General features: G+C 43.9%; 1 protein-coding gene across 1 annotated transcript in view; it reads right to left on the reverse strand.

Moving 5' to 3' along the window:
* LOC132399084 (arf-GAP with dual PH domain-containing protein 1-like) overlaps positions 1-24,414 on the reverse strand; it is a 169,803-nt gene that overhangs the window by 13,204 nt on the left and 132,185 nt on the right. Inside the window, exons 6-9 of the mRNA XM_059979040.1 lie at positions 23,240-23,248; positions 13,153-13,265; positions 5,205-5,351; positions 2,132-2,215 (exon numbers count right to left, since the gene is read on the reverse strand). Coding sequence (XP_059835023.1) covers positions 2,132-2,215; positions 5,205-5,351; positions 13,153-13,265; positions 23,240-23,248 — 353 coding nt within the window. The remainder of the gene's footprint in view (positions 1-2,131; positions 2,216-5,204; positions 5,352-13,152; positions 13,266-23,239; positions 23,249-24,414) is intronic.

Here is a 24,414-nt window from a genome sequence, read left to right on the forward strand (position 1 = left end):
TGTCTTATCGCCCTTTAGTATCAAGAAGCCGCAGGAATGTGAGACTGCTGTAAAAGATCGTGTTGACATATTAAGTTTCTTTCTCCACAGATGCTGACTGACCTCCTGAGTGTTTCCAGAATTTTCTGATTTTATTTTGGATGTCCACTATAGAGACATAGAGCACTGCAGCAGCACAGAGATAGACCCATTGGCCCATCCAATCCATGCTGTATCGCTAGATGTATTTTTTTCCGAACATACTACATCAGGTTATAGTTCCTTCAGCCTACAATGTTCTGCCGACCTACATACCTAACTTTTCCCTCCATTTACCTTATATCCATGTGCCTATCTAAAATTCTCTTAGGAGTCCCAGTTGTATCTGTCTCTATCACCACTGCCAGCAGGGAATTCTAGGCATTTTCCACTCTCTGTGTTTAAAAAAAACCTACCCCTGACATCTCCCCTAAACTCCACACTTGGACTCTTACAAACTTATGCACCTAACTTTTGGGTATATTTAATGTGGACATTGATAAGGGTAAGGGTAACTCCTAGTAAGTGTGTTAAAGGTTATGAGGAAAAGGCAGGAGAATGGGGTTGAGAGATACTCTGTATTTTAGTTTTAATTTCACAATTATTTGAGCTGTTTAATTTATATAATGAGGAGTAGGGTGGAGATGCGTCTCTACCAAAGGAGGTATAAGGTGCTCTTTCCCTCTGTTAGCCTGCAGGTCACCGTTGGGCAAGGTGTAACACCTGCCTAGTCCTCCCCTCTGCCCTACCCCGACCAGGGGCATGTGAAGCCACGGGAGCAGGTGGTGGATGGTCGCACAAGCAGCTGGTAAATATCACAAGTCCTGGTTATGTGACCACTGACAGCAGGCAGACAGTCTCTGAAGAGTATTGATAATGGCAGTGGTCACCAAAATGTAAAGACACTGCCCAGAAGAAGGCGAACCACTTCTGTAGAAAAATTTACTACAAAGATTTGCCAAGAACGATCATGGTCATGAAACCATGATCACTCACGTCATACGACACGGCAAATGAGTGGCAGAACTCAAGCTTCGGCCAGATAATTAGGTTTAACTAGTTAAGTGATGACAACACAGTAGAAAATTGGATGAGGGGAGACCTGATAGAGGCATACAAGATGATAAGCAGCATAGATCGGGTGGACAGCCAGAGTCATTTTCCCAGTGCAGAAATGACGAATACGAGAGGACATAACTTTAAGGTGATTGGAGCAAAGGATAGGGGGAATGTTAGGGGTAAGTTCTTTACACAGAGTGGTGGTGTGTAAAGAAGGGCTGCGTGAGAGGGATCTTATAGTGCGTTTAAAGGTCGGTACAACTATATCCTAGAAAAAATTGCTGGACATCAGATGGTACAGTGAAAACTATACTAGTTTGTCTATCACAGGGGAAAACCAGATGTGAGAGAGTGTGTGTGTGTGTGTGTGTGTGTGTGTGTGTGTGAGTGTGAGTATCGGTGTGTGTGTACATACATATATGTGTGTGTGTGTGGGTGTGTGCGTGCGTATATACGCTGACTGACACACACACATACACTCTCTCTCTCGCTCTCTCTCTCTCATGATGTATCAATCTGAGTTCACTGCTCTCCGCAGCTTCTGCACAATCGAATTGCTGTACCAGACCGTGATGCAATCTGTCCAGATACTTTCACACCAGGAAAGCTACTGTTGGTACCCTGCCCGGCCTATGTAACTCCACACCTCAGTCCAACCCACTAATCGTGGTAGCAGTTGACTCTTCACGGCTATCAAAAGTGTCAATCAGTTGAAAGACAGTTACGATGAGAATAAGTGCCAGATTTAACAAAGATCTCCACATCCTGAAGTCTCACACTACCACGTTTGAGAATGGCCACTTCCCTCCCAACCACTTGGCTCTTGAATCACTCTAATCACTATCTCATTATAGCCGTATTTTATGACCACTTTGACAATTTTTTGTTCTGTGTATAATTTTAAGCAATTTGTTAATTGGTGCTTTTCTTGGGAATGTTGTCTTTCTGTCCCTGTGTTTTTCTGCAAGTGAGTTTCTCATCACACTTATGCATACATGTACTTGTGCAGACGACAGTGAACTAGACTTCAGGGAATAAATTTAAAAAAACTTACATCAGCATCACTGGCTCCTGGGAAAGCCACTTGTAAGTAATGGAAACGTGCTGCTCGGATTGCGTTGAACCAGTCAACAATCTCCTGTCAGGGAAAGAAAGCACAAGCATTTTTAGCCTCATCATAAACAAGGCAGTCAAACAAAAGACCATGAGACATACGAGCAAATTAGGCCATTCAGCCCATCAAATCTGCTCTGCTATTCCATCATAGGTGATTTATTATCTCTCTCAACCCCATTCTCCTGACTTCTCCCCATAACCTTTGATGCTCTGACTAATCAAGAACCTACTAACCTCTGCTTCAAATTTACTCAAATGACTGGGCTCTCACATCCGTCTGTGGCAATGGGTCCCACAGATTCACCAACTGCTGGCTGAAAAGATTCCTCTTCATCTCTGTTCTAAAGGGCCATCTCTCTATTCTGATGTTGTGCCCATTGGTCCTAGTTATCTCCAATGAGGGATTAGGATGGCACAGCACATCACTGGGACTTAACTACGAATCTACAACTCTCAAAGTCTACGGCACTCATAGCATCATTGAAAACCCATCCCATTCCGGACATGGTCTGATCAATCTCCTGCCACCTGGTAGGAGATACAGAAACATCTTAGCCAAGACAGAGAGACTGATAAACAGCTTCTTCCTGAGGGCTGTTGTGCAGCTGAATAAAGCTACACTCAGCTTGCCTCTGGCCTTTGAGCGTCATGGACTATCAAAGTCACTTGTTGCATGTATATATGGTTTTTTAAAAGATGAGCTGCAGTTTTATTGGAACAAATTATTGGAACACAACTTCCACATAATCCAATATTATTTTTACTAGGCGATATTGAAGGGATAAAACCGAAACCCAAATTGAATAAATATCAGAAAGAATTTATAAAAATTGCACTGGCAGTAGCCAAAAAGGCTATTGCAGTTACTTGGAAATCGGATACATACTTAAGTATAGATCGTTGGAAGAAGGAAATTTATGGCTGTATTCCACTTGAAAAAATTACTTATAATTTAAGAGATAAATATGAAACATTTTTGAAAATTTGGAGCCCTTATTTACAAAAGACAGGATTAAATATATAGGTGCTCCAAAGATGAAATAATTGGTTATTTGGGGAAAGAAATAAATATATATACTAAAATTATTACGAACTCCATGGAGCATGTGGGGATCTTCCAATATCCAGGCACTCCTTCTTTCTTTTTCCTTACTTTCTTTCTTTTTTTTTCTATAGGGATGTTAGGGGGGAGGGGTTAAGGGGAGGGGGGAAGGGTATATGTATTTTTTTTCATATATTTTATTTCTGTAATTATTTGAAAACTCAATTAAAAATGTTTAAAAAATAAAAAAAAAGCTGCACCACATGCTTTGTAGAGATCTGGTTTGCATGGATCGAATTAGCACCGTAATCTCGTTGTCTTGAGCAATGGCAATAAAGTTCTATTCTACGAGGGGTGATTGATAAGTTTGTGGTCTAAGGCAGAAGGAGTCTGTTTTAGAAAACTTAGCACATTTATTTTTCAACATAGTCCCCTCCTACATTTACACACTTAGTCCAGCGGTCGCGGAGCATACAGATCTTGGACCTCCAGAAAGTGTCCACAGCAGGGGTGATTGATAAGTTTGTGGCCTAAGGTGAAAGGAGATGAGTTATACAGCTCTTGTTACAGGCACGTGCAGTTCAACTCTTTGAGGTGATTATGCAGAAAGTTTGAAGTTAATAACTCATCGGGGTCACTCACCATCCTGACTTGGAAACATAATGCCTTTCCTTCATTGTCGCTGGGTCATAATCATGGAATTCCCTCCCTAACAGCACTGTGGGTGTAGTTACACCTCAGGGACTGCAGCGGTTCAAGAAGGCAGCTCATCGTCACCTTCTCAAGGGCAACTAGGGATGGGCAATAAATGCTGGTTTAGCTGGTGACGCCCATATCCCGTAAATGAATAAATTAAAAAATAAAATAACCAATGTGCAAAGGGAAGAAGAGAAAGTGAGTTGTAGAGTCCTTGAAAGCGAGTCTGTAGGTTGTGGAGTTAGTTCTGAGTTGAGGTGAGCGAAGCTATCCACTCGGAGTCAGGAGTGTAATGGTGGTGTGGTAATGAATGGTGGCTCAGAATTGTGCAACTCATTTGGACCTTCAAGGCTTTGGAAAATCACAAGTCATTGCTTTAAGGTGCAGAACATTCACAGAGCCCTCAACATCGTCAAGAACCCCTCCCATCTGTCCCACAGTTTCTTTGACCTCCTACCAGCAAGGCAGGAGGTATCACTGTATAAGAACAAGGACAGCTTCTCTCCCTGGGCTGTGAGACGTCTGAACACCCTGTTACCTCCCAGTACACATTCTTGACAGTGCTAGTAACAGTAATACTGTCGTATTATTAGACTACTGTGCCGTCTCTGATCACACAGCTAGTGGAAACAGCCAATATGAAGTTCAAGTTTACTGTATTGTTATCTGACTGTACGTACATACAACCAATGTTCTTCCGGATCACGGCACTCCCACTAAACATACTCCACCCACAGAACATACAACAAATTATTACCATAAATAAGTTAATAAAATATAATTCAAAATGCATGCAATGTAAACAGCTCACTGTACAGAGATAAAGATTAGCTTTATTTTGTCACGTGCTCATTGAAACATACAGTGAAATGCATCAGTGACAGATGTACTAGCAGCAGCCGACAAATGTTGCCACACTTCCGACACCAACGAAACAACTTAAAACTTACTAACCCTAAATGTACGCCTTTGGACTGTGGGAGGCAACCGGAAACACTCACAATTATGAGGAGAACATAGAAACTCCTCACAGATAAAGGCGGAATTGAACCCAGGTCGCTGGCGTTGTAATAGGGTTACACTAACCGCTACGCTATCGTGCTGCCCCCGGATCTGTTTTAAAATTACACTGGACAGCAAATTTTTCTGAAGTGTTGCTTCCTCGGAAATTTTTGTGATTATGAAAGTCCGCTTGAAGCTCAGCATAAATATAATTTCAGACCTCTTGTATCATGATTATAATTATTTTATTTGCAAAATTCCATTAGCCTACCTTTCCATCCTCGTGATAGACAAATATGTTCCTTGTGCTGTTGTCTTTTAAATATGTAATTTGCAACCCATTTGGATTCCCTATCTTTACTGGCTGGAAGGTGGCATTAATCTGTTCGAGCCTTAGAATGGCTTTTGGTTCTTTAGCCTGAAGGACAGATAAAATAAAGAAGTTAAGCACAGGTTCATGGAGCATCTAAAATCTGACACACTGGTGCTAGGGTTGAACAGACTTTCCCATATTCATAAATGCAGGAGATTCTTGCCGATGCTGGAAATCCAGAGCCACACACACAAAATGCTGGAGGAACTCAGCAGCTCAGGCAGCGTCAATGGAAATGAATAAACAGTTGCCATTTCAGACCAACACCCTTCATTAGGACAATGCAACAATCCTGATGAAGGGTCTCAGCCCGAAACTTCCCTAGATCCAATTATTTTTAAAATCAAACATATGCATTCAAACATAATGCACCACTTCTTTCCAGTTTTCATTGATAGGCCATCAAAAGTGTTTCTACCTGGATGCAGTAAAGTTCAAAGTAAATTTATTATCAAAATATGTATGTATACCGTACTCTCTTACTCTCTTACGGTCATTTACAGGAACTCAAAGAAATACAATGGAGTCCAAGATAAACTCAGGGCTTGGTAAGGCAGATGTTTTGCACATGACTGTGAGAAACTGCAGAGAGTTGTGGACACAGCTCAGCACAGCACAGGAAACCAGCTTCCAATCCACAGACTATCCACACTTTCCACTGCAGCCAGAATAATCTGGACCTTCTACCTTCCCCCGTTGGGAAAAAGTGTGTAAAAGCCAGCAAGCACGTATCACCAGGGTCAAGGACAGCTTCCTCCCTGCTGTGGTAAGACTAATGGAGCGGTTCCCTAGAATGATAAGGTGTACTCTGAGGGTTATGGGTCAAACGTAGGTAAATGGGACTTACGTGGGACTAGTTCAACAGACACCTTGGTTGGAATGAATGAGTTCGACCATAAGGCATAGGAGCATTCAGCCCATTGACTCTGCTCGGTTATTCTTTGGGCCAAAGGGCCAGTTTCTGTGACTACATGCAGCATTTTTGATCCTCGTCTACAAATGAGAGCCTGGCTTCCAGGCTCAGTGGCACAGGTGGGTCCAGTTAGGGCTCGCAGGCAAATGAACTGCTTATCACAGGGAGATGCAAAAATGGAGGGGGAGGAATTTGTGTATCTTGTACATACAACAAATACAGAAATGCTTGCAGCTTGCTATTGTTTACCTTTCAGAAACAGGATTCAGCAATGAAACTGCCCAGTGCATGCAAAGCAGGAGGGATTTCTACACCCTCTGAGTCTGAGACAGTGGGCACAGATTCAAAATCGTCTCCAATCCTGCCTGCTCAGGAACAGCCACATAACTTTCTGCAAACTCTACTCAAGAGACGGCTTTCTGCTCGAGATTATGATCAGGTATAGAACACGGCAGCATGCTACGGCACAGAAACAGGCCCTTCGGCCCATCTAGTCTGTGCCAAGCTATTATGCAGCCTAGTCCCGTCGACCTGCACCTGGACCATAGCCCTCCACACCCCTCCCATCCAAGTATCTATACTGTCACAGTCATACAGCACAATAGCACTGAAACAGGCCATTTGGCCTATCTACTCTGTGCTAAACCATTATCCCGCCTAGTCCCATAAAAATGTAATGTGCCCTATTAGGAACTTGAACTTATTTATAAAGTGCATCATTTATAATCCTGGGCCTGGCTCCGGAAGAGATTCCATAGACGCTGGAAATCTTGAGCAGCACACATCCATAATGCTGGAGGAACTCAGCAGGTCTGAGACCATCTGTGGACGGAGATTAATCGCTCACACTTCTGGCCGAGATTCTTAAGAATCAGAATCAAAATCAGGTTTAATATCACTGGCATACTGCATGTCGTGAATTTTATTTTGCAGCAACAGTACACTAGGATACATAATAAAAAACCGAGTTTCGCTGCTCTGGAACTCAAGTTTCGTGCCAGCATCCACAATGGACCAACAGAATCACTGAAAGACCGAGAGCCAATCTACATAAAAGGCAAATTGTGCAATTGCAAGAAAAGAAAGGGATAAGTAAATAAACATGATTTGTGGAGTCCGTAGGTTAAGTAATCAGTTCAGCGTTGAGGTGAGTGAAGTTATCCACAGTGGTTCAGGAGACTGATGGTCCAAGGGTAATAACCTCACTGAAGATTCAATTTCCACTGAATGGCTTGTTGGACAAGCTCAGAGGGTACGTTGGGTCAAACACGGTACCAGGGATCTGGAGGTGGATCACAAAGGTAAGGACCAGGTACAAACTTCAAATTTCCTTCTTGAAAGACTGCCAGTGCACCAGATGGATTTATTCTGGGTCACCGTTGCAAAACGTAGCATTTTATTCCAGATTAATTATTTGAAAATAAATTTCACAACTAAACCAAAACACAGAGGAGCAGATTCAGGCCATTCGGCCCATCTAGCCTGCTGTGCCATTCGATCATGGCTGATTTATTTTACCTTTCAACCACCATTCTCCTGCTATCTTCCTCTTGTATATTTAATATTTCAGTAATATTGTAAATACATTCTTTGTTGTTTACATAATGCGTTACGGGCTATAAGTAAAAGTACGCATCATGATGCTACCAACTGCCTCTCACTTAAAGTAAAACTAAGACTGTACATGAATTATTCCCAGCTCTTGTGTTTTCCTTTCTATTAGTTTTTACGTTTACAAACTTTTGCGTATAACCCACAATACATTATGTTACCTATCAAAAAGCTATCAACTTATGCTTTAAATATACCTAAATGATTCGGCCTCCACAGACGCCTGTAGCAATGAATTCCACAGATTCACCAACCTCTGTCTAAAAAATTCCTGCTTGTATCTCTTCTAAAGGGACATCCTCATTCTCTAAAGCGGCACTTTCTGGTTCTGGAACTCTCCCACGACTAGAAACCTCGTCTCTGTGTCCAGACTATGCCGGCCTTTCAATGTTTGCTGGGTTTCTCTCCCACGACTAGAAACCTCGTCTCTGTATCCAGACTATGCCGGCCTTTCAATGTTTGCTGGGTTTCTCTCCCACGACTAGAAACCTCGTCTCTGTATCCAGACTATGCCGGCCTTTCAATGTTTGCTGGGTTTCAGCGAGTTCATTGGGTGCAAGGCTTTGAACTGCTTCTCAAAACCGCTGGGACCCCGAATGCAGACGCGGGCAGTTCCCCTTTAAGAAAAAGGAAACAGGGAAGTGTGTTGGCCTGTGAGTGAGATTGAAACATACAGGCTTCAGACCCTTAGTCTGACATTCCTGCTGATCAATGTGCAGTCCCTGGAAAACAAAACTAAACACCTCAGAGCAAGGTTACTGCACCAGAGGGACATCAGGGCCTGCGGCTTCAGGAAAACATGGGTATCCTCTGACATCTCGGACACAGCGCCGCAGCTCGATGTGTTCACCATTCACCGCAGAGGCCGGTCAGCCCGACTCTTAAAGGCAGAGCAGGTGCAGTATGATTTATAATTAACCCATCATGGAACACGGACGTGGCAGCTCTGTCGCAGCCCTGCTCACCCGGCATGGTACATCCCGCAGTCAAATGCCGTCCTTTCTATTTGCCGAGGCTGTGTTCTGCCGACATTCTGGTCGTGGCGTCCGTTCTGCCTCAGCTCGCCATTGGGCGGGACTGGAGGAGCCCAGCGCCGTAATCAGCAGGCAGGAAACAGCTCACCAGACCAACCCGAAGAAGTCCCTGAATAACTACCCCCTGTGGAACCAGAGGAGCCACCGTTACACCACCATCAGGAACATTTACTGTGCTAGCTCATGCCCGCACTTTGGAAAGTCCGATCACCTAGTTGTACTTCTACACCCGAAATACAGGCAGAGACTAAACATTGCAAGCACCAGTGGTGAGGATCAAGAAGGTATGGTCAAGGGAGGCAGAGGAGTGCTTGTCGGACTGCTTTGAGCCAGTGGACTGGACAATATTCAGGGATTCACCTTCAAATCTGATTGAATCTGTCACAGCTGTCACCAACTTCATTAAGACTTCTGTGGATGAGAGTCTGCCTCAGAGAACATACGGGTCATACCCAAACCAAAAGCCCTGGATACACCAGGAGATTCGTAACCTGCTGAGGGCAAAATCGGCAGCATTCAAGACCGGTGATCCAGAACTATGCAAGAAATTCAGGTAAAACCTACAGAAGGCTATTTTAAGAGTGAAAAACGATTCCATATGGATGGAATTAGATGCACGTCAGGTTTGCAGGTTACTTACTACTTCCTGCAAAGCGAAACCACGAGTAGCTGTGATGCTTCACTCCCAGATGAGCTCAACCCCCCTTTTCATGCACACTTCAAAAGGGAGAATAGAACTAGACCTGTGCGAATCCCTGCAGCGTCTGGTAACCTGACGTCAGAAAATCTTTCAAAAGGGTGAACCCTTGCAAGGTGACAGGCCCTGATGGTGTACCTGGTAGGGCTCTGAAAACCTGTGCCAACCAGCCAGTTCATGGACATCTTCAGTCTCCCTCCGCTGTAGTCAGAGGTTCCCACCTGCTTCGAGAGGGCAACAAGCATACCAGTGGCATGAAGAGCAGGGCGAGCTGCCTTCACACTGCACTCACATCTACTGTGATGAAGGGCTTTGAAAGGTTGGCCACGGCCAGAATCAACTCCTGCCTAAGCAAGAAACTGGACCCATTGCAATTTGCCTAACAGCACAGTAGGTCTACGGTGGATGCAAACTCACCGGCTCTACGCTCCACCTTGGATCACCTGGACAATAGCATAACATACGCCAGACTGCTGTTCAGTGACTACAGCTCAGTGTTCAACACAATCATACCCTCGGTTCTAATCAACAAGCTCCAAAACCTGGGCCTCCGTACCTCCCTCTGCAAACAAATCCCTGACTTTCTCACCGGAAGACCACAGTCTGTACAGATCAGAACTAACATCTCCTCCTCACTTACAATCAACACTGGCACGCCTCAAGAATGTGTGCTTAGCCCACAGCTCTACCCTCTCTACACCCATGACTGTGTAGCCGATGACACAACTATAGTTGGCAGTATTTCATATAACCATATAACAGTTACAGCACGGAAACAGGCCATCTCGGCCCTTCTAGTCCGTGCCAACGCTTACACTCACCTAGTCCCACTGGCCCGCACTCAGCCCATAACCCTCCATTCCTTTCCTATCCATATACCTATCCAATCTGACTTTAAATGACAATATCGAACCTGCCTCTACCACTTCTACTGGAAGCTCATTCCACACAGCTACCACTCTCTGAGTAAAGAAATTCCCCCTCGTGTTACCCTTAAACTTCTACCCCCTAACTCTCAAATCATATCCTCTTGTTTGAATCTCCCCTACTCTCAATGGAAAAAGCCTATCCATGTCAACTCTATCTATCCCCCTCATAATTTTAAATACCTCTATCAAGTCCCCCCTCAACCTTCTATGCTCCAAAGAATAAAGACCTAACTTGTTCAACCTTTCTCTGTAACTTAGGTGCTGAAACCCAGGTAACTTTCTAGTAAATCTCCTCTGTACTCTCTCTATTTTGTTGACATCTTTCCTATAATTCGGTGACCAGAACTGTACACAATACTCCAAATTCGGCTTTACCAATGCCTTGTACAATTTTAACATTACATCCCAACTCCTAAACTCAATACTCTGATTTATAAAAGCCAGCATGCCAAAAGCTTTCTTCAACACCCTATCCACATGAGATTCCACCTTCAGGGAACTATGCACCATCTCAGGTGGTGACGAAGAGGCGTTCAGGAGCAAGGTAGATCTGCTGATTGAGTGGTGTTGCAGCAAAAACCTTGCACTTAGCATCAGTAAGACCAGGGAATTGCTTGTAGGCTTCAGGAAGGGGAAGCTGAGCAAACACACACTAGTCCTCATCGAGGGATCAGAAGTGGAATGGGTGAGCAGTTTCAAGTTCCTGGGTGTCAACATCTCTGAAGATCTATCTTGGGCCCAGCGTATTGATGTAATTACAGTGAAGGCTATACTTCATTAGGAGTTTGACCAGACTTGTAACGTCACCAAAAATACTCCCAAATTTCTACAGATTTCCTGTACAGAGCATTCTAACTAGTTGCATCACCATCTGGTATGAAGGGGCAGTTGGAAAAAGCTGCAGAAAGCTGTAAACTCAGCCAGCTGCATCATAGGCACTAACCTCCCCAGCATCCAGGACATCTCAGTCCTAAAAGACGATGCCTCAAAAAGGTGACATTCATCCTTAAGGACACTATCACCCAGGACATGCCCTCTCCTCATTGCTACCGTCAAGGAGCTGGTTCAGAAGCCTGAAGACACAGGAAAAGCTTCTTCCCTCTGCCATCCAATTTCTGAATGGACAAAGAACCCATGAAAACTATCTCACTACTTTTCTGTAGCTCTATTTTTGCACCACTTATTTAATTTTTAAATTGTTATTTCTTATTATAATTTATAGGTTTATTTCCTTATGATGTATTGCAATGTACTGCTGCCACAAAACACCAAATACCTTGACATAAGCCAGTGATATTAAGCCTGATTCTAATGCTAAGTCTAAAAAGTCACCTCTCATCCTCCTTCACTCCAAAAACCAAAGCCCTAACTTTCTCAAACTATCCTCAGAAACTGTCCAGGCAACATCGTGGTAAATGTCCGCTGAAGCAAACACCTCCTTCCTATAATGAGGAACTGAACACAATTGTTCTTTCGTTACTTGTTACGTGCGATGTTTAATGAAATAAAGGTGCTCCATTTTGTTTGATGCAAATTGCTTTGCAATTTCTCCCAGAATCAGCTTTTTGATGTTCGGTTATTGAATTTGTAAGCCGGTTTAATTTTCACCTGTACTGAAGTAGCGCATACTGTTCCTACAGATCGATTCATTACAACAATACATTATCGGGAGTGTGCAAAGGGATCTGTGAATACAGGTCCATAATTAGTTTAAAATGGTGTCACAGGTAGATGGGGTTGTAAAAATGCTTTTGGCGCATTGACTTTTATAAATTGATGTATTAAGCACAGGAGATGGGATGTTATGTTGAATGTAAATGATTGAGAGGAGATTAGATTGAGGTATACAAAATTATGAGGGGTATAGACAGGGTAGATGGAATTTGTTGTAGAGGCTAATTTCACGTTGTGCCCATATATATTAAACTATTTATTTATTTAGCACAGACCCTTCTGGTCCACCAAGCTGTACTGCCCCGCAACCCACCTATTCAACACTGGCCTAATCACAGGACAACTGACAATGACCAATTAACCGATTTAGGTGCTGGGCGAGTACAGATCGATTCGAGGCAACGGGCCAGGCTCCAGAGCGTATCAAAGTGACTCAATCTGATGCTTGAACAATTTAAGATTGGAAAGGTCAGGGCGTCAGGGCCCAAGGTGAGGGACAGGCCGTTTCAGTCCACTGCTCCACTCTGTGCTGAACCACGGGCCTGGGGGTGGACTCTCTTTGCTCAGAATGCTAATTGCTTGCATTTAATGTCTGCATGAGTTTTTGTTTCTCTGCACATTGAGTGTATGATGGTCTTTTTAATGTTTTTTGGGTTTTTTTTGTTAGGGGACGAATCTCAAGGCTGTATAATGTATACATACTTTGATAATAAATATACTTCGACCGTTGAACTTAGCCTACTAACCAATATATCTTCAGATTGTGGGAGGAAACTGGAGCACCCGGAGGAAACCCACGCGGTCAAGGGGTAAACGTACAAACTCCACACAGACAGTGCTGGAATTGAATTCTAAACTCCGATGGGCCGAGCTGTAACAGTGCCGTGCTCATCACTATATCACCATGGCACCCCAACTAACTTAATGTTTCATCACGCTACTGACGAGGGCTTTTCAATCCCCACAGGTGGTCAACTTGAGAACTTACGTCGTGTTTGTTAAAATACTTCAGGACGCCTTCCCGCTCAGTTAAAATGAACTTCCTGCTTAAGAACTGACCGTTGTCACGCCCTCGTTTCCACAGGAAGCCTTCTCTGTAACCTGGAATAAAACATAACGAGGTGATAAATAATGATCCCCAGCAATAACAGCTCTCCACATAATAATTTCAGATACAAATCCAAATGCTTAAAATCTAAGGTAAAATCAGCAACGCACATAACTCTGCTGAGTTTATAGGTATCTGTTAGTCTCGAGAGACCATGGATCTGCGCCTGGAGTTTCCAGGGTGCAGGCCTGGGCAGGGTTGTATGGGAGACCGGCAGTTGCCCAAGCTGCAGGCCTTTCCCTCTCCACGCCACCGATGCTGTCCAAGGGCAAGGCAAGGGCTGGTACAGCTTAGCACCGGTGTGGTCGCAGAGCGACATGTGGGTAAGTGTCTTGCTTAAGGACACAACACGCTGCCTTAGCTAGGCTCGAACTAGCGACCTTCAGATCACTAGACCAATGCCTCAACCACCTGGCCTTAACCACGCACCAACATTCCAGAGTAACACACAAACAAAATGCTGGAGGAGCTCAGGTCGAGCAGCACCCACGGACTGATGAAGGATCTCGGTGCGGAATGCTGGAATTATTTCTTCCTTCCTCTCACTGGAAAGACACCGGAACATGTTCCATATATATAGCAAGCTGCGAGAGGAAGTCCTTGATGCAAGTACATTAACAATGTTTAAAAGACACTTAAACAGCTGCACAGACAACAAGAGTTTAGAAGCATATTGGCCAAATGTGGATAAATAGAGACCTTGGTCGGATGGGCTAAAGGGATTTTTTAAGGATTAAGGGTCAGGATCAACTTTATTCATCAAATATACTCATTGGCCACTTTATTAGCTACACCTGTATATTCATGCAAATATCTAATCAGCCAATCATGTGGCAGCCACTCAATGCATAAAAGCGTGCAGACATGGTCAAGAGGTGCAGTTGCTGTTCAGACCAAACATTGGAATGAGGGGGAAATGTGACCTAAGTGACATTGACCACGGAGTGATGCTTGCAGCCAGACGGGGTGGTTTAGAGACTGCTGATCTCTTGGGATTTTTCTAGAGTTTACAGAGAATGGTGCAAAAAACAAAAATAACAAAACAAAATTCCAGTGAGTAGCAGTTCTGTGGGTGAAAACACCTTGTTAATGAGAGAGGTCAGAGGAGAATGGCCAGACTAGTTCAAACTGACAGGAAGGTGACAGTAACTCTAATAACCACGCGTTATAACAGTGGTTTGCAGAAGAACATCTCTGCATGCACAACACGTCAAACCTTGAAGTGAATGGGCTACCGCAGAAGACCACAAGCATACGTTCAGTATCCACTTTGTTAGGCACATCAGGTATCTAATTAAGTGGCTACTGAGTGTACGTTTACATGTATTAGTAATGTGCTGTGGTGTGTTGGCACGACATGCAACAAAAACAGCAACATTCGACAATTATAAAGAATTATACAAAAATAAATTTGGAGCTTAAAGTATGGATATGGAATAAAATGTGCATAATTACATAAACAGCAGCATGTATTCACAATATAAAAGGCATTATAAAAAGTGGCTTAAAGTGTTTACAGTGCTGTGACTGAGGCAACACATAGTAGGGGGAGCTAACTAGAAAGGTTGATCAGATTAAGACCATAAGGCATGGCAGCAGATCCTGGCCACTTGTCCAATCAAGTCTGCACTGCTATTCCATCATGGCTGATCTATCATCCCTTTCAACCCCATTCTCTTGTCTTCACTTTGTACCCTTTGATACCCTGACTAATCAAGAACCTATCAACCTCTGCTTTAAATATACCCAATGGTCTCCACAGTTGTCTGTGGCAATGAATTCCACATATTCATCACCCTCTGGCTAAAGAAATTCCTTTTCATTTCTGTTCTAAAGGGACGTTCTTCTATTCTGAGCTGTGCCCTCTGGACCTTAACTCACCCACTATAGGAAACGACCTCTCCACGTCCACTCTATCTAGGTCTTTCTATGTTCAATAGGTTTCAATGAGATCCCTCCCCCCCCCACACACAATTCTTCTAAAGTTTAGCAAGTACAGGCCCTGAGCCATCAAGCACTGGTCATACGTTAACCCTTTCATTGCTGAAATCATTCTCATGAACCTCCTCTGGACTCTCTCCAATCCCAGAACATCTCTTCTTAGAGAAGGGGCCCAAAACTGCTCATAATTCTCCAAGTGTGGTCTGACCAAAGCCTTATAATGCCTCAACGTTACATCCTTGCTTTTATAGTCTAGTTCTCTCAAAATGAATGCTAACAGTACATTTGCCTTCTTTTGCATTGACTCAGTATGCCAGTTAACCTTTAGAGAATCCTGCACGAGGACTCCCAAGTCCCTCTGCCTCTCTGATTTTTGAGTTTTCTCCCTATTTAGAAAATAATCTATGTCATTGTTCTTTCTACCAAAGTGCATGACCCTACACTTCCAATACTATATTCCATCTGCCACTTCTTTGCTTATTTTCCTTATCTGTCTAAATCTGCCTGCTTCTGTTTTGCCTCTTGCCAGTCAGCCAATAAGTGAAAAACTTGAAAGCACACTCTTCATACAGATAAATTCATTGAGTGAAACAACAACAGTGCAAAAATAAAGTGTAACAGTCACAGAGAAAGTGCAGTGCAGACAAACAATAAGGTACAAAGGCATAATGAGGTAGATTGTGAGGTCATCTAATTGTACTAGGAACAGTTGGCCAGAAAGAACTATGGTCAGTGAATTTGAATGAATCAAGGACTGTGGAAGTAGACAAACCAATTATCTCGGTTCTTGCCATGTGCTTGAAGGAGATGGAGGCTGCCATTTTGCGAAGCTGCTCTACATCCTCCATTTTGTGAATTGAAGTTGCTTGGCTTGATCACTGTTTTAAAGTAGACACAATGATATTTTAGGTAATGTGTTGGACTAGAGATCATTTCCAGATAAGAAGTTATTTGTAAGGTGTTCTTTGATAATAGTGTAACATGCAGGTTTGTGAATGGTGTGATCTCTGTCTGTCCTGAGTGATTCCACCTGGTTACTGGTTTGATCTGGAGTCAAAGAGAACAAAACTACCAGTTGTCACTTGTAGCAGAATGACAATAAATGGTTGCTGACTTGGACCAGGGGCAATAAATTGTTAAATGTCAGTCAGATAATCTGCAGCTAATAGCACTGAAAGGCAACATTTGAACTGGCAAGGAATGAAAATAAAAGCAGATGCTTCGAGTGCTCTAATAGCAATAATTCTCTAAAGGCCCACCATCAGAGATGTGAAGGACCCCACAGTCATGTGGAGATCGGAGGAATACATGGCCAGCAGAGGCTCCTTTTACAGGTATTACCTTTTCTATTTTTGGCCGTCCGTGGAGGGTCAGAAAAACTGTGCACACAGGTATTCGGTTGTGTAAATTCATGCGTTCTTCTATTGAGACAATAGAGGTATTTGTCGGTAATTACAGATTCTCTCTTTGCCTCCTGATCATTATACTAAGGGGTAGATCCTTGTAACAGAACCACAGTAATCGTAGACCAGTTGGGTAGAGGCTGTCCTTGAGCCCAGTGGTACATGCTCCCAAGATTTTGCACCTTCTGCCCAATTAGAGAAGGGAGAAGAGAGCATGTCTGGGGCAGGTGGGGTTGCTGATGATGTTCTCTACTTTCCTGAAGCAGTGGAAGTGTAGACAGAATCAATGGAGAGGAAATTGATGTACGTGACAGACAGTGCCATGTTCATACTCTCCACAGCTTCCCACAGCCCTAGACAGAGCAGTTGCCGTACCAAAGCACAAGGCATCCTGCTAGAACAAATGATGGCAGGAGATGACTATGATAGCACGATGTAATTGAACTAGTGTTCCAGATGCCCAGACAAATAATTTAAAGAGAATTCAAATCCCACAATGGCAGCTGGGGAAATTAACTGCAGTTAATTGCAACTGTGAATTTCAAGATCTGCTTTGGGTAACACCGACCACGACTTGTGACTCAGTTATAGTCCCAAAGGAGGAAATCGACTGAAATTACCCAATCTCACTATCAAACTCAAATAATACTACAAATTAATAATGCTACTTTTACATAAAAAGCAATTAAAACACAAAGTGATTAAATACATTTAATAAAGAAAATTGCTTTCCACTCAAATTACAACTGTTGCTGTGTACTGAAATTAATTGTCACTTTCACTTGCTGTAGACTCGCACAAGTGCTGGGAACCTGGGAAGTTTTCAGATTCCGGTTCATCTACTTATCACATGCACACTCAATGGCTATTTTATTAGATACACCCGCTCGTTAATGCAAACATCTAACCAGCCAATCATGAGGCAGCAAGTCAATGCATACAAGCATGCAGACATGGTCAAGAGGTTCAGTTGTTGTTCAGACCAAACATCAGAGTGGGGGAAGAAATACGATCATAGGGAATTGACCATGGAATGACTGTTGGTGCCAGATCGGGTGGTTGGAGTATTTCATATATAAACTGCTCACCTCCAGGGATTTTCATGCACAACAGGCTCTAGAGTTTACTGATAAAGGTACAAAAAAAAAACATCCACTGGCCTTCAGTCACTTAACACCATGTTATGAAAGAGATCAGAGGAAAATTGCCAGACTGGTTCAAGTTGACAGGAAGGTGACAGTAACTCACACAACCACATATTATAACAATTGTGTGCAGAGCAGCAACTCTGAACATAACAACACATCGAACCTTGAAGTGACAGGGCTACGGCAGCAGACCACACACATACACTCAGTGGCCACGTTACTAGGTATTGGAGGTAACTAATAAAGTGGCCACTGAGTGTATATTGAAACATGCAGTGAAATGTTTTTTTTGTGTGTTAACAGCCAACAGAACCCAACAGTGGGCTGGGTGCTGCCCCTATGTGTCACCAAACACTGAAACAGCAACGCAGCATGCCCACCTCGTCCACGAGTTACTAGCTCCCGCCCACAGGGTCGGGCGACCTTGGCCGCTGACCAGGTGGAGTGCTGGCCTTTACCCTCGACATACACTCACAGAGATCGCTGGTCTTCGATCAGGGAGCACCCCAACCACCAGCAACTGCCACTGAACTCTTCATTTACTTCCTCCAAGCTTCAACTCCCCTTCTGCCCTAAACCCTGACCTGACCTCCAACTCCCTTTTCTGCTCAGAAAAATCATCCCTACAAACCTAAAAACAATTAAGTCTGAACCATGACCTCATCGGATATAACCACTGAGAAACGTCTGATGGCTCTGGGCCTGTACTCGCTGCAGTTTAGAAGAATGGAGGGGGGGGGGATGTCATTGAATCTTGTTGGATATAGAAAGGATGTTTCCTATGGTGGAGGAGTGTAGGACCAGAGGGCACAACTCCAGAATACAAGGCGCAGAGATGTGGAGAAATTTCTTTAGCTAGGTGGTGGTGAATCTATGCAATTCATTGCCACAGACAGCTGTGTAGGTCAAGTCATCGGGTGTTTTTAAAGCTGAGGTTGATTAGTAAGTGTGTCAAAGGTTACTGAAAGAAGGCAGGAGAATGGGGTTGAGAGGGATAATAAGTCAGCCATGATGGAATGGTGGAGTAGACCAAATATCTTAATTCTGTTCCTATGTCTTCTGTCTTATGGACACAACAGCTGGGAAATAAATTGTCAGTTTTACCTGTGCATTTCAGACCCAATTCACCCAAAATGAATCAAAATTATCCAATCAAGTCAAGTTGCTTTTATTGTCATTTCAACCATAACTGCTGGTACAGTACACAGTAAAAACTAAACAATGTTCCTACAGGACCATGGTGCATGAAACAACACAAACTACACTAGACTACCTGAAACAACACAAAACTACACTAGACTATGTGAAACAAAACAAAACTACATTAGACTTCAGACCTACAAGGGACTACATAAAGTGCACAAACAGTGCAAGACTGTACAATAATTAATAAACAAGACAATAGACACAGTAAAGGGCAAATTACAATATAATAATAAATTATGTAAATGTAAACAATATAAACAATGTTTTAGCAGGAATTGAGACAGAAATGAGATTACCGTACACATTACTGTTAGCAACACACACAAAATGCTGGAGGAAGTCCACAGGTCAGGCAGCAGCTATGGAAGGGGATAAACAGTCAACATTTCAGTAAGACTGGAAAGGAAGGGAGCAAAAGCCAGAATAAGAAGGTGAGGGAGGAGTACCCGCTGGCAGAATATAGGCAAGGCGGAAGGTGGGTGGATGAATTAAGAAGCTGGGAGATGATAGGTGGAAGAGATAAAGAGCTGATGAAGAAGGAATCTGATAGGAGAGGAGATGAACATTGGGAGAAAGGGAAGGAGGAAGGAAGCCAGAGGAAGGTGATGGATAGGTGAGGAAAAGGGGTGACAGCGACCCAGAAAGGGGAATGGAAAAAAAGAGAAGAGGGAGGGAAGTTTGGGAAATCAATTTCTATGTCATAAAAGAGCACATTATAGAGGTGGAAGACCAAGAAAACAACAATATCTCTTATCTTCTTACACAGGAGCACCCTGCTCTATTTGAGTAAAGATCATCTGACGTACAGAGGATATTGCTGGGACTGGAGGACCTGAGCTGCAGGGAAATTTGAACAGGTTAGGACCCTACTCCTAGAGCACAGGACAATCAGGGGAGATCTGATACACAAAATTATGAGTGGTATCATAATGGTAAATGCAAGCAGGCTTTTATCACTGAGGTTGGGTGAGACTACAACTATAGGCCATGGGTTAAGGGTGAAAGGTGAAATGTTTAAGGGGAACATGAGAGGAAACTTCTTCACTCGGAGAGCTGTGTGAGTGTGGGATGAGCTACCAGCAGAAATGGTGGACGCGGGTTCAACTGGAATGTTTAAAAGAAGTTTGGATAGGTATGTGGATGCGAGGGGCATGGGGGGCTATGGTCCGAACGCAGGTCATGGTCTCTAGACAGTTTAATTGGCTCTGTACGTATCAGATGGGCCAAAGGGCCTGTGCTGTAGTTTTCTATGGCTCTATATTCTGCTATCTAGTTTCAGGCTTAGACATCCTAATTAAATTAGCTAGCTGCTGATTCTCCATCAGCATGTTATAATACGTTTTCACGCTTTCAAGTTAATTACAGTGGGTGAACCAGGGACTGGAGGAGTGTTTAATATTCGCTGAGCAGGGTGAGAGTAGGTCATTATCCATTTCATTACAATGGCCTGCGCAGTCCACCATGCAGGGATGACATGACCGACTTTGTAAGATGCAAAGACTCTCACACTGCGAGTGGATGGGAACATCTTTGAATAACGTTCTGGGTAAAATGTGCCCTCCATTCTCTCTGTGGGCTTTTTATTGCAGTTCATTTGCTGCGATTTAAGGCACAATCCAGGGACAAGGACAGGAGGCCTGGAGATGGCCTACTCTGGGGTTGGAGGATTGTTTGTGTATTGGTGGGAGGGAGGAAGTGGGCCTGTTCTGCTGTTGATATTTGCCTGGTCAACATTTCTGTAAGAACCATCTGTCACCTGACTGTCACACAATCATGACATTGCTTTGAGGCATGTTGAGATACCTATATTACTTTAGAAACCACCACATCTATTTTGTTGCCCCTCTACAGGAAACATGTCTGAATTGAGGGTAATTATCAGGGGTGGGGAGAACTGAGTGTGAGCACAAAACTGAGACAGGAGGTGGACCATGCCAATCAGAGGAGACATGTCCGCCCCAAAACTCTCCGGTTTCTTAGGAACAGACTGGCAAAACAACTTCCCTCAGATCTGCTGATGAGAAGCCTAGCAACCACTCAATAACCCTGAGCAATGCCCACCCTGCTTAGACCGGCATATCAGCGCAGCAGTCAGTGTAACGCTTTACAGTGCTAGCGATCGGGGGTTCAATTCCCACCTTGGTCTGTAAGGAGTTCGTACAGTCATCCCATGACAACATGGGCCTCCTCTGCAGGTGCTCTGGTTTTCTCCCACGTTCCAAAGATGTACGGTTAGGATTAGTAAGTCATGGGCACGCTATGTTGCTGCCGCTAACATGCTGACATTTGCGGGCTGCCCCCAGCAAAGTTTATTTCCTGATTTGTTTTGCAACACAGCGCAGGACAGGTCTTTCCAAGCCAATGAGCCCCATGGCCCAGAAGCTGAGCAATGTAACCGCTAGCCTAATCGCAGGACTAGTGACATTGACCAATTTTCCTACTAACCGGCACATCTTTGGAATGTGGGAGGAAACCGGAGCACCCGGAAGTAACCCACACAGTCAAGGGGAGAAGGTACAAACTCCTTACGGATGGTGTCGGAGCTGACCTCTGAACTCCAATGCCCTGAGCCGTAAGAGTGTCGAACTACCCGCTATGTTACCATGGCGCCCTTGAAGTGTGTTGGTTGCTGATGCAAATGGCGCACCTCGCTGCATGTTTTGATGTACACAAGTCAAATAAAGCTAATTCTTAATCTGTCCAAACCACTTCCTTGTGTAGAGCAATAGCAGGTGGGTGGGAGGGGTATCTGACTCAATTTGCCCCCTCTCAGCTTAAATGCATATCCTGTGGTATTAGGCATTTCAACCCATGGAAAAAGATACCGCCTGTCTCCTCTATCTATGCCTCTCATTATCCTTATCTGATCTCCCCTCAGCCTCTGCCGCTCCACAGAAAACAACCCTCTCTTGCTCTTGCCCTCTGCTAAGCTGAATAAGATCCACTTTAGGATTGGTATGCATGCAATTCCTCACAGTTTATATAGCTTTCATCCAGTAAATTATAAACGATTCGGACCTGGCATATGCCTGACCCAGGCTTGGAATGTAAAGACTTTGAACCACATCATGTACAATCTTCAATTTCCTTTCAAGTACAAGACACAGAGGCTGCTGTCTTGTGGACCCGCTAAAAATAAACCGAGTAGATATTGCATCACCTTCCCCAATGACTGGGCTCTGCGAAGGCTTATTCTTCAATTATGGAAATACAAACGGAGAGGAGGGGGGAACAAAGGGCTGCCCACCCAGTGGCTGGGAAATTCTTCACAGAATTCTTACAGTCCTCCCAGTGAACCGCAGCCAACACGGTCCTCCCTGAAGCTTGACCTTTTGAGACTGATGCAATGTACAAGATGTGCGCAGCCTTCTTTTTTAAAGAGGGTGGTGACAAGACCTGCACCGTGGAGTCACCGAGGGGAGCTACTAAATCACAGAGTCAGTTTTATTATCCCTGTCGTACGTTGTGAAACGTTTTCTACTGCGGTATCAGTAGAGTGCAATACATAAAGAACTATAAATTACAGTTATAAATATTCACTCAGTGGCCACTTTATTTTTATTTATTGAGGTACAGTGTGGAACAGGCCCTTTTAGCCCTTTGAGCTGGCCGCCCAGCAACCCACCGATTTAACCCTAGCCTAATCATGACACAATTTACAATGCCCAATTAACCTACCAGCCTACCATCTTTGGACTTCGGGTGATTGGGCACCTCCTGGCTGAAACAGATTGAATTTTTCAGTGTTATTTATCACATGCACATCGAAACAGAGTGAATTGTGTCATTTGACAATAGACAATAGACGACAGGTGCAGAAGTAGACCATTCGGCCCTTCGAGCCTGCACCGCCATTCTGAGATCATGGCTGATCATTCACTATCAATACCCAGTCCCTGCCTTGTCCCCATATCCCTTGATTCCCCTATCCATCAGATATCTATCTAGCTCCTTCTTGAAAGCATCCCAGAGAATTGGCCTCCACCGTCTTCCGAGGCAGTGCATTCCACACCTCCACAACTCTCTGGGAGAAGAAGCTCTTCCTCAACTCTGTTTTAAATATCTGACCTCTTATTCTCAAATAACTGACCTCTGGTACTGGACTCTCCCAACATCTGGAACATATTTCCCGCCTCAATCCTATCAAATCCTTTAATTATCTTAAACGTTTCAATCAGATCCCCTCTCAATCTCCTCAATTCCAGCGTGTACAAGCCCAGTCTCTCTAACCTCTCTGTGTAAGACAGTCCGGACATCCCAGGAATTAACCTCGTGAATCTATGCTGCACTTCCTCTACAGCCAGGATGTCCTTCCTTAACCCTGGAGACCAAAACTGTACACAATACTCCAGGTATGGTCTCACCAGGGCTCTGTACAAATGCAAGAGGATTTCCTTGCTCTTGTTCTCAATTCCCTTTGTAATAAAGGCCAACATTCCATTAGCCTTCTTCACTGCCTGCTGCACTTGCTCATTCAACCTTCAGTGACTGATGAACAAGGACTCCTAGATCTCTTTGTATTTCTCCCTTACCTATCTTTACACCGTTCAGATAATAATTTGCCTTCCTGTTCTTACTCCCAAAGTGGATAACCTCACATTTACTCACATTAAACATCATCTGCCAAGTATCTGCCCACTCACTCAGCCTATCACCCAGCCTATTTGCATTAGCAACCAGCATAACGTACCTAAGCAACACACACAAAACGCCGGGGGAGCTCAGCTGGCCGGGCAGCATCTATGGAGAAGAGGAAATAGTCGACGTTTCAGGCCAAGACCCTTCATCAGGTCTCAGCCTGAAACGCTGGCTGTTTACTCTTTTCCATCGGTGCTGCCTGGCCTGCCGAGCACCCGCAGCATTTTGTGTGTGTTTGCTTGGATTTCCAGCATCTGCAGATTTTCTCTTGTTTGAGATCAGGGTACTCGACCTAAGCATGTGTGTGGGCAGCACAGTCTGACACTAACGTAGCAGGCCCTCAGTGCTCACAGAACAACACTGGACAGGTTTGGAGTCACAGAATCAGCATGGAAAAAGGCTCTTTGACCGACTGACTTTGTGCTATTAACCACCTATTTAACCAGGCAAACAGTTTGATTGCCAGAACAAAATCCAGAAAGTAAATCCTGTGACCCCACAGTGACAAAAAGCAGAATTTAAAGGCATTTAAATAGGAACTGTAATGTTTTCACTCCTAGTGGGAATCAGAAAACACAGTTAATGTTGACAGCCAGGAAAACGCTGTCCCTTTGTGGCCATCCCATTACAGGCCATGCTCTCTCTCACTACTACCATGGGGGCAGAGGTGTCGGAGCCTTCAGTCCCACAGCAGCTGCTTTTGGACCAGTTGTTACCCTACAACCATCAGGCTCCTGGAACCAGTGCAAATAAGATAAAACTTTATTTATCCCGAAGGAAATTATTGTAAGGTTGCCTAGTCAGAA

This window comes from Hypanus sabinus, chromosome 9 (genome assembly GCF_030144855.1).
Source record: "Hypanus sabinus isolate sHypSab1 chromosome 9, sHypSab1.hap1, whole genome shotgun sequence".
Lineage (NCBI taxonomy): Eukaryota > Metazoa > Chordata > Chondrichthyes > Myliobatiformes > Dasyatidae > Hypanus > Hypanus sabinus.